We start from the raw sequence: 13,128 nt of genomic DNA, 5'->3' as shown, positions 1-13,128 counted from the left end.
GAGACATTTTTAGCTTTTGACTCTGACCCAGGACAGAGCAAGTAGAGATGATGATCTCTGTCGCGGGCTCAGGAAAGCCTGCCAGGCAAGTTCTCCAAAGTCTCAATCCAACGTCTCCTGAGAAAATTCAGAGCATCCTGGACTGGAAAATCAAGCAGTCACATCTGATCCCAGAGAAAATTCAGTGTCTGTCTGTAATCTGAGGAATGAGACCTACTTAAATTATAACTCGTCCTTTTTGAATCTGGTTTTCAGGCGACTGTACAAGTGAGAAGAATCAAGCAAGACAGATGCTGCGGACCCTCAGGTAACTCCCAACTTTCAGGGGCTGTGAAACATATAATGTGGTGAAGGATTTAGAAGCAAGGGACAGAAGCTCAAAGAAGCAGGAGTTTTCACACCCCACAAAAAGCAAATGGCTAATTATAACATCAAATCAGTATGTGTCCCTAGTGATGAAGTGGTCTTGTTTCCTATTTTTTTTAATTTATTATTGTTTTGGTCCCATTCTCATATTAGTTCCCCAATTTAGCAATACAAGCTGCTCTAACCTAACTATTCAGTCTTAGGAGTCTCCTGTATCCCCAGGGGCCCCCTCTGATTTCCCCTAGATCTTTAAAGACCAGAGTGAGATTGTATCTGGTTTCTTCAATGGTGACCCCAGAGGTGCTGGCAGATGTTAAATATCTGGCAAATTTTCCTCGCAAAAAAAAAAGAAAAAGACTTATACTGTATGACAGTACTTTGGGAAGGAGGTCTAAAAACTACAAGACACCTGGGAGACCACATTGCCTCGGGAAGCAGTTTTAAATAGGCGACAGCACATACTACTGAACGCATCATAGTCACGGAGTCGGCTGAACTCTCAAGGACATCTGGTTGTCTTGTGAAGGAGCCAGGAGCATTATTGAAAGGGCTGAATGGGTCTTCTCTCTTCCTCAGGATGTTTGTGGCCAAGGCACTGCGCAGCTGTTGTTTTCCCCTAGCCCCCACTCTCCACCCCCAGACAGAAACCAACTGTTTGGCTTCTCCTCCGAAGGAACAGTCTCCTTGACTTGTCCTGTGAGCCACCAGATCATTACAGCCGTGTCATTCAGGTGACCTTTATTTTTCCTCTTTCTTACCCCACCAGTCTCTTAAGGGAAATGCATAAGAAGGGTAAAGTGACAGAAGTCCTAAGGACCAGGCAGGAGGCCCAGCCCCATACTCTGCCTCAGATCCACTCCAGCAACCATGGCCAGTCTGCCCCCCATATGTCCTCCAGCAGCATCTCCCCGCTTCATGAAGAGCAAGAAGAACGCCCTTCAGTGGATGTGGCCAGTGAGTACCCTTACCGTGTCCAGTTGCTAAGTGCTTGCTCCTTTGTCTACACCAAGAGTAGGTATCTTTGCAACCAGGCCCTGCAGATCCACTGTGATGTCCCTGGTAGAGCCTGGGCCCAGGACTCAGCGCCAAGCATAGGCCCCAAAGGGGTCAGGTAGCTCTTTTCCATTCCTAGACCCACACGGCCTCAGCCACCAGACCCCCTCTGGCACGTACATGGTGTTGGACTTGAGGGGAGGAGTCATGAGTTGGGAAGGAGAAGGAGCAAACGCTCCCTCATCACTGCAACCCAATCATGTCATCTTGCAGGTCATGGCCATGCATGGCCATCACTAACATTGGGCCTCTGATCTTGAAATCCTTGGGGTAAACAGTCATGGTTCCTATTTTCTGTTTACCACTACATATTCTTTCTCATTTGTGGATTTCCAGATCCCATCCATCATTCTAATAATTCAGCTATACTGTCCTCTGAACCCTCATTAACTGGGATGTGTCTCGGGTTCAGGCTGAATCCATCACCAGCCTGCCCCTCCCCAGAATCCCCCAAGGAGAGCCCTTGGGTAGCCACGGTGGGGGGTAGGTGGAGGAGAGTACATTTAAAATCAAACCTTCATTTTCTCCTGCTCAGTTTTCTCTTTAACTTCCCTCCCGAGAAAAGCATTTCTATTTTTAAGGAACCACAGCAATCAAATCCTAGTGTGGACAACACCGAGAAACCATCCTTCGTTTCTGGGTATATCTGATTTTTTTTTTTTTTTTTCCTGAATTGACTGTTTTAGGCAATGAATGAGCCATAATGGGTTTGACCTGGTACTATTCCTGTTTCTCATTTTACCCTGAGGATCAGAGCAGCATAGTGTTTCCCTGAGGATTATAGAAACCAAGGAAAGAGAGGAAATTCACATGGATTGAGCACATATTTAATGCTCACATTGACTATTTTACATCTCTTGCCTCATTTAATCGGCACAAGCATCCACCTCGTAGGTGCTGGTGTCCCAATTTTACAACACAGCCGAGGACACCGAGGCTCAGCGAAGTCAGGGAACTTACTGAAGAGCGCCCAGCTTGGGGGTGCCATCCACCGGGAGCCTGCGTGACTTGAAAGCTCAGACTGCCCGCTGCACTGCAGCCTGAACAGCCAGGGACAGAGCAGGGAGGGATTCACCTCTTCCCACACCTCTTTTGCTGGGTTTCTGGAGCCAGTGTTGTCCCCACTCCACTCTTTGTGACAAAGGTCTAGCCTCTGCACATGAGACAAGACCCTATACACACTGCACTTTCACCCAAGAATTTATAAATAAATGGGCTGCCGTTGATATGTATATGATCTCCTCCAAGGGGCCACTGGGGTTTGACTTACATCCATGAACTCGGTTGCCCAAAGGCACTTGACTCCACCTCATTGCTACCCTGAGAGACAGTAGAAGGGCAGACTCCACTTCCCCTCACCTGCAGTTCCTGCCACGACTTGTAGGAATGGTCACACTTGAGATGTGGCCTCTGAGGTGGCATCAGCTTTATGTTCTGCCACCTCTAGCTTTTCTGAGGGAGACTGAAGCCCTTTTTTCCATCCGAAATCAATATCCTCTCAGAGGGGCAATGGCTTATCACTTGCTCCTCCTTTGCTTTTTGAGCCAAAACTTCTAGAGTAGTTAACAAAAAGTGTGACTGGTGTGGCAGCTTCCCTGTGAGGAGAAATTCTCCTCACAAGAGGCTGTTCTCCGTTGCTTTCTGTGTACAGTGTAGGGCATGTTTTCTGTGTTGTGTGGCCAGGGGAGACATGAGAATGCTGATCGCTGTTACTGATGGACTTGGACCTCCTATGGCCTTGGTTGAGAGTAAGCTGGTTTTCTGGAGAGGGTGGTAAAGGAGGTTTGGAAGGGGCTGGGAATCCCCTTTTGGTTGAGTTCTTACATTGTTGGGCATCGTGCTGAAGGCTTATGTAGTTTACCTTCCTCTTTATTCCACAGTGATGCTAATTACATCTGGTATTAGGTTATACCATCCATAAAGGAAGGAGAAGACCCACTGGATATTGATTTAAGTGCACAATTCCTTAGGGGAACTTGACTTGGTTGAAGGGAAGTAAGGACTTCACTCCTACCTGCTCAGAGGAGAAACTTGTTACTCTGTGGCCCTTGATAATAATCCTTAAAAGGGAGCTGACTCATATTTTTAGTTGAATTATGGCCCTGCCACCCAAGTGGGGTTTTTTCACAAAGGGAGACAGCAAAAGGCATAGCCAGGTTCTCATAGCATCACTGATGCTATGTATTTTTGGGTCTACAATCCCCCATGCAGAAATAACCCTGCATTCTTTGGACAGGAGTCAGACAATCTAAACTATATTTAAGAATTATTTTTACAGTCTCGTGAGCCATTCTGGGTGGGATCCAAATCACCACTTGCCTTCCTCTGAGACTCCCTCAGCCTCAGTAGGCATCCAGAGTAGGAGGCAGGAGGAGTGGGAGGTACCAGGAGCGTCACCCTACCCTGTTTAAGTTCTCTGTACATTGGTTATTAATGGAAGCCATTTTCTCTTTCTCTTCCTCCTCCAACAACCCCCAATATAGAACAGTCTCATGAAGGGCATTGACTGTTTGGTGAGTATATTACCTGTTCACAGACCAACAAAATGCGTCATCTCCTTAATCTCATGATTTCTAAGATTGGCAGTTGAGTTCTGCTCCTGGAGGAGATATTTCTGCAGTACCTCTTGGATCATTCCAGCATTGGGAATCATGGAGGGAGCCAGGAGAAGGGCCCTTGTAGTTTTCTTGTGCATGTACTGTAACCCTCAGATACTACATCCAACCACTACTTCTTTGTTTTCCCTTTTTTTAAAATTCAAGTATAGTTAGTATACAGAGTTATATTAATTTCAGGTGTACAAGAGAGTGATTCAGCAATTCTATGAGGCGCCTGGGTGGCTCAGTCAGTTGAGTGTGCGACTCTTGGTTTCAGCTCCGGTCATGATCTCAGGGTGGTGAGATGGACCCCCACGTCGGTCTCCATGCTTGGCATAGAGTTTGCTTAAGATTCTCTCTCCCCCTTTTCCTCTGCCCCTCCCCCATGCTTACTCTCTCTCTTTCTCTCTTAAAAAACAAAAACAAAAAACAATTCTGTACATTTCTCAGCACTCATCATGATAAATCTACTCTTAATCCCCTTCACGTATTTCACCCATCCCCCCACCCACCTCCCCTCTGGCAACCACCAGTTTGTTCTCCATATTTAAGAGTGTGGTTTTTTGTTTCTCTCTTTTTGTGTGTTCATTTGTTTCTTAAATTCCACGTATGAGTGAAATCATATAGTATTTGTCTTTCTCTGACTGATTCCACTTAGCTCCTTCCATGTTGTCACAAATGGCAAGATTTTGTTCTTTTCTATGGCTGAATAGTTTTCCATTGTATATAAATACCACATCTTCTTTATCGATTCCTCTGTGGGTGGACACTTGCTTCCATAATTTGGCAATTGTAAATAATGCTGCAGTAAACATAGGGGTGCATGTATCTTTTCAAGTTTGTGTTTTTGTTTTCTTTGGGTAAATACCCAGAAGTGGAATTACTGGATCGTACTGGTAGTTCTATTTTTAATTTTTTGAGGAACCTCCATACTGTTTTGCACAGTGGCTGCACCAGTTTGCCTTCCCACCAACAGTGCAGGAGGGTTCCCCTTTCTCCACATTCCCACTCGCCAACACTTATTTCTTGTGCTTTTTACTCTAGCTATTCTGACAGGTGTGAGGTGATATCTCATTGTGGTTTTGATTTGCCTTTCCCTGATGATGAGTGATATCGAACATCTTTTCATGAGTCTGTTGGCCATCTGTATGTCTTCTTTGAAAAAGCATCTATTTGTGTCCCCTGCCCATTTTTTTATTGGATTATTTGGGGAGTTTTGGTGTTGAGTTATATAAGTTCTTTATATATATATATATATGTGTGTGTATGTGGATATTAACCCCTTATTGGGTACATCATTTGCAAAATATTCTCATTCAGTATGTTGTCTTTTTGTTTTGTTGAAGGTTTCCTTCACTGCACAAAAGCTTTTTATTTTGATGTAGTCCCAATAGTTTAATTTTGCTTTTGTTTCCCTTGCCAAAGGAGATGTATCTTGAAAAATGTTGCTATGGCAGATGTCAAAGAAATCACTACCTGTGCTTGAGGTCTCTGGTATCTGCTTTAGTCTTCATTCCGTGGATTACTGTATTGGTTTTTTAAGGCTGCTGTAACAAAGTTTCACAGACTGTGTGTTTTAAAACAACAGATGTTTGTTCTGTCCAAGTTCTGGAGGCTAGAAGTCTGAAATCAAGGTGTCATCAGGGCCATGCTCCATTTTCCTTGCCTCTTCCTAGTTTCTAGTGGTCTCTGGGAGCCTCCCTTGGCTTGTAGATGGATCACTCCAGTGTCTGCCTCCTGACTCCCTCGTCATGGGGTCTTCTCCCGCTGTGTGTCTCTTTATCTGTATCTCCTCTCCTATTCTTATAAGGACATTAGTCATATTAGATGAAGGTCCACCCTAATCCAGTATTGTCTCATCCTAACTCATTACATCTGCAAAGACCCTATTTTCAAATAAGGTCACATTGTGAGGCTCCAGGTGGACATGACTTTTTGGAGGACACTATTCAACCCAGTATGATTATCTTTAAAACACTTTATTTCTGACTTCCCATTGGTTCCTCCCTCACGTTCCTTTCTGGACAGGTGTCACCCCAGCCATTCCTGCTGATTCAGTTTCATTGCTCAGCAACCATCCAGATGCCAGATCTGCCCAGCGCTCCCATCCTCTGAGAGGCACCACACAACTGAGCAGGACAGCAGACCCAGGGCACCAGGGCAACAGTGGCCCATGGGACGAGATGAGGCCTCAGAAAATGAATGCATCTGGGCATCTATCCTCCTCCTCCTCTTTGTACCGGCCCGACTCCAAACCCTCTGGTAAACACAAAGGAGCAGATGGCGAAGTAGAGCCCATTGATGGGAGTGGATACATTCTTTCCGGGCCCAAGGATTTTTTTTATTTCTGTTAGATCCTGATTCACAGAACTGGGTGAGATGAAGGGGGCAGTATCCTGTGGCGCAGCCAGAGAATGAGATGCCAGCCCAGTGCTCGTCCTTTCTAAGTGCCTCTCCCATTCCCCCTACAGAGGGATTTCCTCTGAGCAGGAGAATACAGGAAGTTGGGGGCATTCTGAGGTACTCCACCGAGAGGAGGAGTTGCTTCACATTCATGTGCTCCCTTTTCTCTGTGCTATAATCTTCATAGGCCTAGGTTGAGACTGTTCTTAGAACTCCCAGCTCCGGCTTACGTGGGAAAGGTCTTCCTTAGGTCAAGAGCTATTTATTGCAGGATGGGAGACTATTTCTATAGGTACACACTCACGCGCTCTTTGTATGCAACTATAAGTCAGTCTTGCCTCTCAAACTTTGCTATTGAGTTTAGAGCCAGGCATCGTGGCCACCAGTGACTAGAGGTGCAGCCATGAAGAGGAATGGCTTAAAGCACCTCAGTTTCTAGGACCCAGACAGTATAACAATAAGACATTTGAAATTCTCAGAGAAAAACCTGGCCCTAAGCAAGGTGTCCTGGTAAATGAAGCCCATTCTTCCCCCTTCCCTTTGTGCATCCTTTGCCTTCCTCAGAGGTGCCCCCTTCTCTCCTGTTCCTCCTTCAGGTCCTAACACCTCCCCAGCTCCTTCCTTGTCACTCTTCACCAAAAGTGGTTAAAGAAAACACTCAATATCATTCATTATTCACTGCCTGATTTAATTTCATATGCATTTACCTTAGCCTTTCTATTAGTGGGTGGATGTTAAAGATTTTCAGTCCTGGATCCTCAGGTAGGATAGGTGTGCGGTTAGAGAGAGAGGCCCTCTGGATCGCTACCAAAGGAGGCAGACTAACATTCTCACTGTTAGGCCCATCCTACCTGGAGGCCTGTAGCAGATTCTAACCCTTGTTTTCCAGCCCAGTGTCCATCTCCCTCAGATGTACTCGGCCTCTATCTGGGAGGAGGCCCTGTGGGGTTTCCTTACAGAGGGCCATCTTGTATTTGAAAGCCCAGGAGTTCTTTAAACAAAGTTGCCTGGTGCTTCCTGGGTGCCCAGGTGAGAGAAAGAAATTGACAGAAGTACAGGGATGGGCAGGGATCTTGCACAGAAGTTCTGGGCAGGCTCCATACTGCCCACAAGTGGTTGGCTTCCCCCATCTCTTACCTCTCCCGTGTCTTGGTGGGAAGCAACAGGGGCTGACCTACTGGAAAAGAATCTTGTGGAGATCCAGAACCTGCGCCAGCGCCTGGAGGAGTCCATCTGCCTCAACGACCGCCTGCAGGAGAGGCTGGAACACGTGCTCAGCTGTGCTGACAAAGGAAAAAGTAGGAAAGGCAAAAAACTGGTTCTGCCCACAGCTAGAGTCTCAAAGGGCACATAGGTTCCCAGTTAAAAGGCATGTCAGTGTGCATGCAATACCCTAGGCTTCCTCACAATCTGCCCAGAGAGGGAAGCAAGGGCAGGCTCTGTTGTCCCCACTTTATAAATGAAGGCACTGAGTGTTCTGCCCCAGGCAGGGCTAGGTCTCATGCTCAGGGCTATCTGACACAGTGCCTGTTCTTGTAACTCCCAACACTACCTGCTGATGCACCTGGCTTATGGCCTGACTGGCACGCGATAGAACTGAGACTTCCGGGATGCCCCTTCAGCAGAGGGAGGACCACATCCCACTTTCTTACCACTGCCACATGCCCTGGATACCACCTGCCACTGCCCATATGTGAAAGGCCCATATTCCCAGACTTTCCACAGGATGCTGTCACTCGGAGGCCAATACTTGCATATCCCTTCTCCCTTGCCAAGCTCAGAAGAATGGCGGCCAGGGCCCCTACAACATCCCAGTAGCAGCTAATTCATGGGCAAGACTGTCCCACAGCTGCAGCCATTGCACATGAGTGTGTGGCCCGCTATAGTGTGACTCGGCCACACCACACTGTTGTGCCAGTGCGTGAAAACCCCCAGGCTTTCTGTGTGGCTAAGGCTCTAACTTTGGTGGTTGCAGGGAAGTATATCTTTGAGAGCATCTGTTTCCCAGAAGTATGACTTGTCTGGGTTTTTTAACTCCCTCTGACAGTATCCACATCTGGCTTCCATGGGTAGAACCCGGAGTCTGTGCCTCAGCTCTACCACAAGAAAAGGGCCTTTAGGAAAGCAAACTGGAGTTTTCAGGCTTACAGAGGGCAAACCCCAAACCTGGCGACTTCCGTGTCCCCCCTTTCCACAGCAGTACCCAGTTGCAGAGACAAAGAGAAGAGGGTGGAAAGTACAAAAATTGCCCGGACCCACATGGGCCAAAATTGTAATAGTTATTCTCAATTTGGATAAGGCTGCTGCTTAGAAGGTCCGGACCTCCCATCTACACATCCCTAGCAACGTAGGAGCAAAGGGCTCTGGGAAATTCACATCTCATGTATTAGTCCCTTGCTCCAGCTTTGCAGGTAACAGGAGTCACCAGCTGTGAACTGGATAGCGGCTTGGTGCTCTCTCCCTCCCTTTCCCACTTCCAGCTGAGTGTGAATAAGGAGGGAAAGGAATGTCAGTTTGTTTCGAGTAGTCAATGAAGAGTTCCCTATGTCCCTGCAGACATCACTGGTGCTCTGTCTCTCCCTCCCTAGGCACCACACGGTCCGCTCCAGGTGTCTCCCTTGCAACCCCTCATTCATTTGCTCAGAGTCACTCCTCCGGCTCTGCTCAGGACGTCTTGTGACATATGATGTCTGGACGGTCTAGAAGAATGTTCTCCAGAACTTCTCCAGCCCTATCCAACAACATTCTTGGCTGTGAACTTGGAGGCATCGACATCGACCTTTAAATGAATGGATCAAATTAATAAATTCTTATTTAAAAATTATTGTTTACATGTATTGAATGCCTATAAAGAGTAAAATTTGTGAGGAAAGAATAAAACCCATAATGGCCAGAAATTCATAGAAAAGGTTAAAGGAAAATGGGTTTTCTCTATTAGCTATTTCTTTATTATTATTTTTTTTTTGCAGAACACTTCTTTATTACAGCAACACATAAAGCAAATATAACTTTAAATGTTTATGAGCACAACTGTACATTTATTACGACTGCTGGTTTACTCAGTTTGCTCAAATTTGGAGAAATAGCTTATATGTAATTCACTGACCCTCTTTATAAAAATGTGGGATTGAAATGCATGCACACATTTTTAAGAGTATATAAATTTTCACTCTACTGACTTTATTCCCAATCTCGGCATTTTCACACATCCTGGGTGAGTTAACCAAACTCAAGGCCTTTTGTTACTAAGCGAACCGGCAAGGTTATGTGTGCCAGGGGCAACATCCTTAAAAGTTAATGAATAGTAACTGCTGGTCACCAATAGATTTTTGACCTAATTCCTTCTTCCTTGAGGGCAAACGAGCTTTCACCTGGGCATTCAGTGCAACCCCTAAAGACTGAGGATCCTTCAAACCCCTCCTTAGAAGTACTTCATTAAATAGCCATTTCCATTTTAATAGTAGGGTGAGGATTATACTCCTCAATCTGGAAGTATTCAGCCTTGAGGCATCGATTGTCTCAACTTTTAGAAGCATTTTGAGGTTCTCAGCAGCTCCACGTGATTCAGGTAAATATGTGCATCTCCCAAAGTAATTATGAAGTTCGCTGGCTTCAGGCCTGTGCTGTGTGAGACCGTGTAAATGAACAGGGCCTACACAGCTGATGATGAAGGGCTCACCCAGGCCCATGGCTCGAGACCTGTGGCAAACCTGGCAGGACAGCTCACCATTCACCGCATAGAACCGGTACAGGGCGTGGCGGGGAGGCAGGGCCAGAAGAGGAAGAGCCTTTGGATTCCAGCCACACAGGATGATTCTTCTGTCACCAGGGTTGGTTTCGATTGCGTCAGTCGCCTTCCGCAGTTGGTCTACTCCTTGACCCGAAGAATCTGAATTCTTATTTTTGTATTTGGCTCTAAAACACCTCTAATGAAAGCCTGACCTGGAGTTAGTTTTCTCCTTAGCATCGGGTTTATGGACCCGTGCAGTCACTGGTCTCCCAGGTGCATCCTCTAGCCTCCTTGAAAGCTGTCTTCACCTGGAGGACTTTAGAGGATGCACTGGAGGGAAGCCAGTCCAGAAATAGATGCAGAGGGCAGGGTTTCAAGACCTAGAACATCAGATGCCTGAGGTCTCCTTACCTCTGAGAGTCTGTCCCTCTCTCCCAGGGAGAGCCAACAAACACTTTAACTCTGGGGTTTCAGGGAAAACTATACACACGGGAAAGTTCCCTCAAAGAACAGTGGACAATTGAAGACCAGCATTCAAGAGGAGAGCCTCAAGAGGTTCATTCTCAATGAGTGCCAAGGAAAGGGAATGGGGAAGAAGTGGGCTTCCAACACTCCACCTGAACCGCGGCTACAGGTTCAGCGACCTTTGAGGTCAGAGGGTACAATGACAGGGAGAAAACTAGCTCAGGTGTGTCTGAACTGCCTGTAAAATGGGTAACTGTGGATTCAGGGAAAGGAGAGCAATGGAGGCCATGAGAAACAACAGAAGAATGAATAAATGAGAGAGAAGCACTTTGGAAAACACATGCTATGTCAAATTTGGGACCAGATTGCAATTCTACTTAGTTGTACTATTACAATGACCAGGTCACATGCTATTTTGAAGAAGTCAAGGATTGAGACCAGTCCACCAGCCAGAGTCACAGAGCCTGCCCTCCACCCACTACATATCCAGGGAGCCATAAACTATTTATTGCTTTGCGACCTGCCTTTTTAGCTCATCATAACACCTCTGAAATTCTTCCTTGTTGTTGCATATATTAGTCATTAGTTTCTTTTTATGGTTGAGTACTATGTACTATACGAATACCCCACAATTTGCCCATACCCACGTTTGTGTCCTTCTACTTTCCTTCTCCACCCCAACCGTCCCCTTCCTTGTCTCCTTAATGCTCTATGCACCATCTCATTGTCATTCTTTCTTACTTTGCCTTTGTTATATCAAGTTTTCAGTATGGCAAAATGCAACTCACCGAATCTTGAAGGCATGAAAAATAGGGGAGTTAGCTATAATTTAGCTTTGGATAAAGGGAGTCCATGGGCCAGTTTTATAAAAACGCACAAAGAGGGGCACCTGGGTGGCTCAGTCAGTTAAGTGTTTGCCTTTGGCTAGGGTCATGATCCCAGGGCTCCCTGCTCAGGGGGGAGTCTGCTTCTTCCTCTCCCTCTGCCTACTGCTCCCCCTGCTTGTGCTCTCTCTCTCTGTCAAATAAATAAAATCTTTTTAAAAAAATGCACAGAGATGCAGGAAGGTAAAATAATAATTATTAAGATAGTCATGGCCCTAAGGGAGAGAATGATGTGCTGTCAGAAGGCAGAGCATTATCTTTGTGCTTTAGTGGGAAAGAAGGTACATTCAAGGAAAGGTGAGATTAAGGAATTTAGGTTCTCAATTTTGGCTGCTCCTTACATTCACCTGAGGAGCTTTAAAAATGGTATCAAACCTTATTAGAAATTGAGACTTATTTGATCTGGGATGGAGCTTGGCCTTGAGAGTTTTAAATTCTGCACAGATGATTCTAACAAACAGCCAGGAATAAGAATTGCCTAACACTGCAGATAAACCAGCTATAAACTGTCCCAAAATGGGCAGCTCCTTCACAGCAACATTGAAAATCAGGCCATTTATGCAATTTGCATACGTACGTACATACCTTGATAATGCCAGCACCACTCACTGGCTCTCAGCTTTAAACAAACTGAGTCATAAGGTCACTTCATCATGAGGGGGATCAACTGAATTAACAGTTGGCAATACTATTTGTAATCAAACATTAAATACAAATGTTAAACTACTGTATTTGATTGCTGATCATCTACTTTGTTATTTTTATAGTCAAGAGAAACATTTCTAATATATTATCAAAAACAGCATTATATGCCACTTTTAAAAAAAATTAGACCTACATTCTCTCATCTTAAAATGGGAGAGCTTGAGAAGATGGATTTGGTATACTTCCAGTATTAATATTCTAATAGATTAAATATAAAGAATCTTTTAAAAATCTGGATCTACTTTCAGTTGATAGAAGTCAAAGGCATGTATACAAAGAGTACTTTAAAAGTGGCAGTCATCATTAAAGTTAGCCATTATCTTCTGGGCAGGGAGATGCTCCTTAGTATTTAGAGACAGATAGTCTGCATGCAATTCCCTTGTTGCACCCTCAAAACCTGAGCACCTGAGCAAAGAAATTATTTGGTCTCCCTAATCTTCAGCTTCTTTTCTGGTATACTATGCATAATAATAACACTTCCTCAAAAGTTAATGGGAGATTTCAGGGCACCTGGGTGGCCTAGTCACTTGAGCATCCAACTCTTGGTTTCAGCTCAGGTCATGATCTCAGGGTCATGAGATCAAGCCCTGCATCAGGCTCCTTGATGAGTGAGGAGTCTGCTTGAGGATTCTCTTCTCTCCTTCTCCCTCTGTCCCTCCCCCTGCTCACTCTCTCTCTCACAAATAAATAAATAAGTCTTTTTAAAAAAAAGATGTTAATGGGAGATTTAAATGAGTTAATGTTTGTACTGGGCTTAGCATAGTACCTGGTACACAATTGCTCAATAAGTCTATTATTGTGATTGTTCTTATTGTCATTGTCAATAACATCACTGAAGGGCATCATGTAAGCACAGGGTTTTAACTAGGACTTGATCATTTTTTAAATAAAAGACTCAATTAGAATGTCTTTTTCCAACACAATG

The 13,128-nt window shown here is 45.1% G+C and overlaps 1 protein-coding gene and 1 pseudogene across 2 annotated transcripts in view; one reads left to right on the top strand and one right to left on the bottom strand.

Annotated features, from left to right (window-relative positions):
• The window catches only part of LOC113931120 (myomegalin), a 44,953-nt gene extending 35,713 nt beyond the window's left edge, over window positions 1–9,240 (top strand). The window contains exons 4-8 of one of the 2 annotated variants that reach the window (XM_027608918.2): window positions 256–307; window positions 1,133–1,320; window positions 6,045–6,278; window positions 7,586–7,717; window positions 9,008–9,240. In XM_027608918.2, the coding sequence (XP_027464719.1) occupies window positions 256–307; window positions 1,133–1,320; window positions 6,045–6,278; window positions 7,586–7,717; window positions 9,008–9,099 (698 nt within the window). In that variant the 3' untranslated portion in view covers window positions 9,100–9,240. Of the gene's footprint in view, window positions 1–255; window positions 308–1,132; window positions 1,321–6,044; window positions 6,279–7,579; window positions 7,718–9,007 lie in introns of both variants that reach the window. The other variant, XM_027608912.2, reaches the window with a different exon arrangement.
• Window positions 9,241–9,854: 614 nt separating this feature from the next.
• On the bottom strand, window positions 9,855–13,046 carry LOC113916612 (annotated as a pseudogene).
• Window positions 13,047–13,128: the final 82 nt, after the last annotated feature.

This window comes from Zalophus californianus, chromosome 4 (genome assembly GCF_009762305.2).
Source record: "Zalophus californianus isolate mZalCal1 chromosome 4, mZalCal1.pri.v2, whole genome shotgun sequence".
NCBI classification, from domain to species: Eukaryota; Metazoa; Chordata; class Mammalia; order Carnivora; family Otariidae; genus Zalophus; species Zalophus californianus.
The sequence above is the reverse complement of the archived record's forward strand: the minus strand, read 5'-3'. Positions and strand labels throughout refer to the sequence as shown.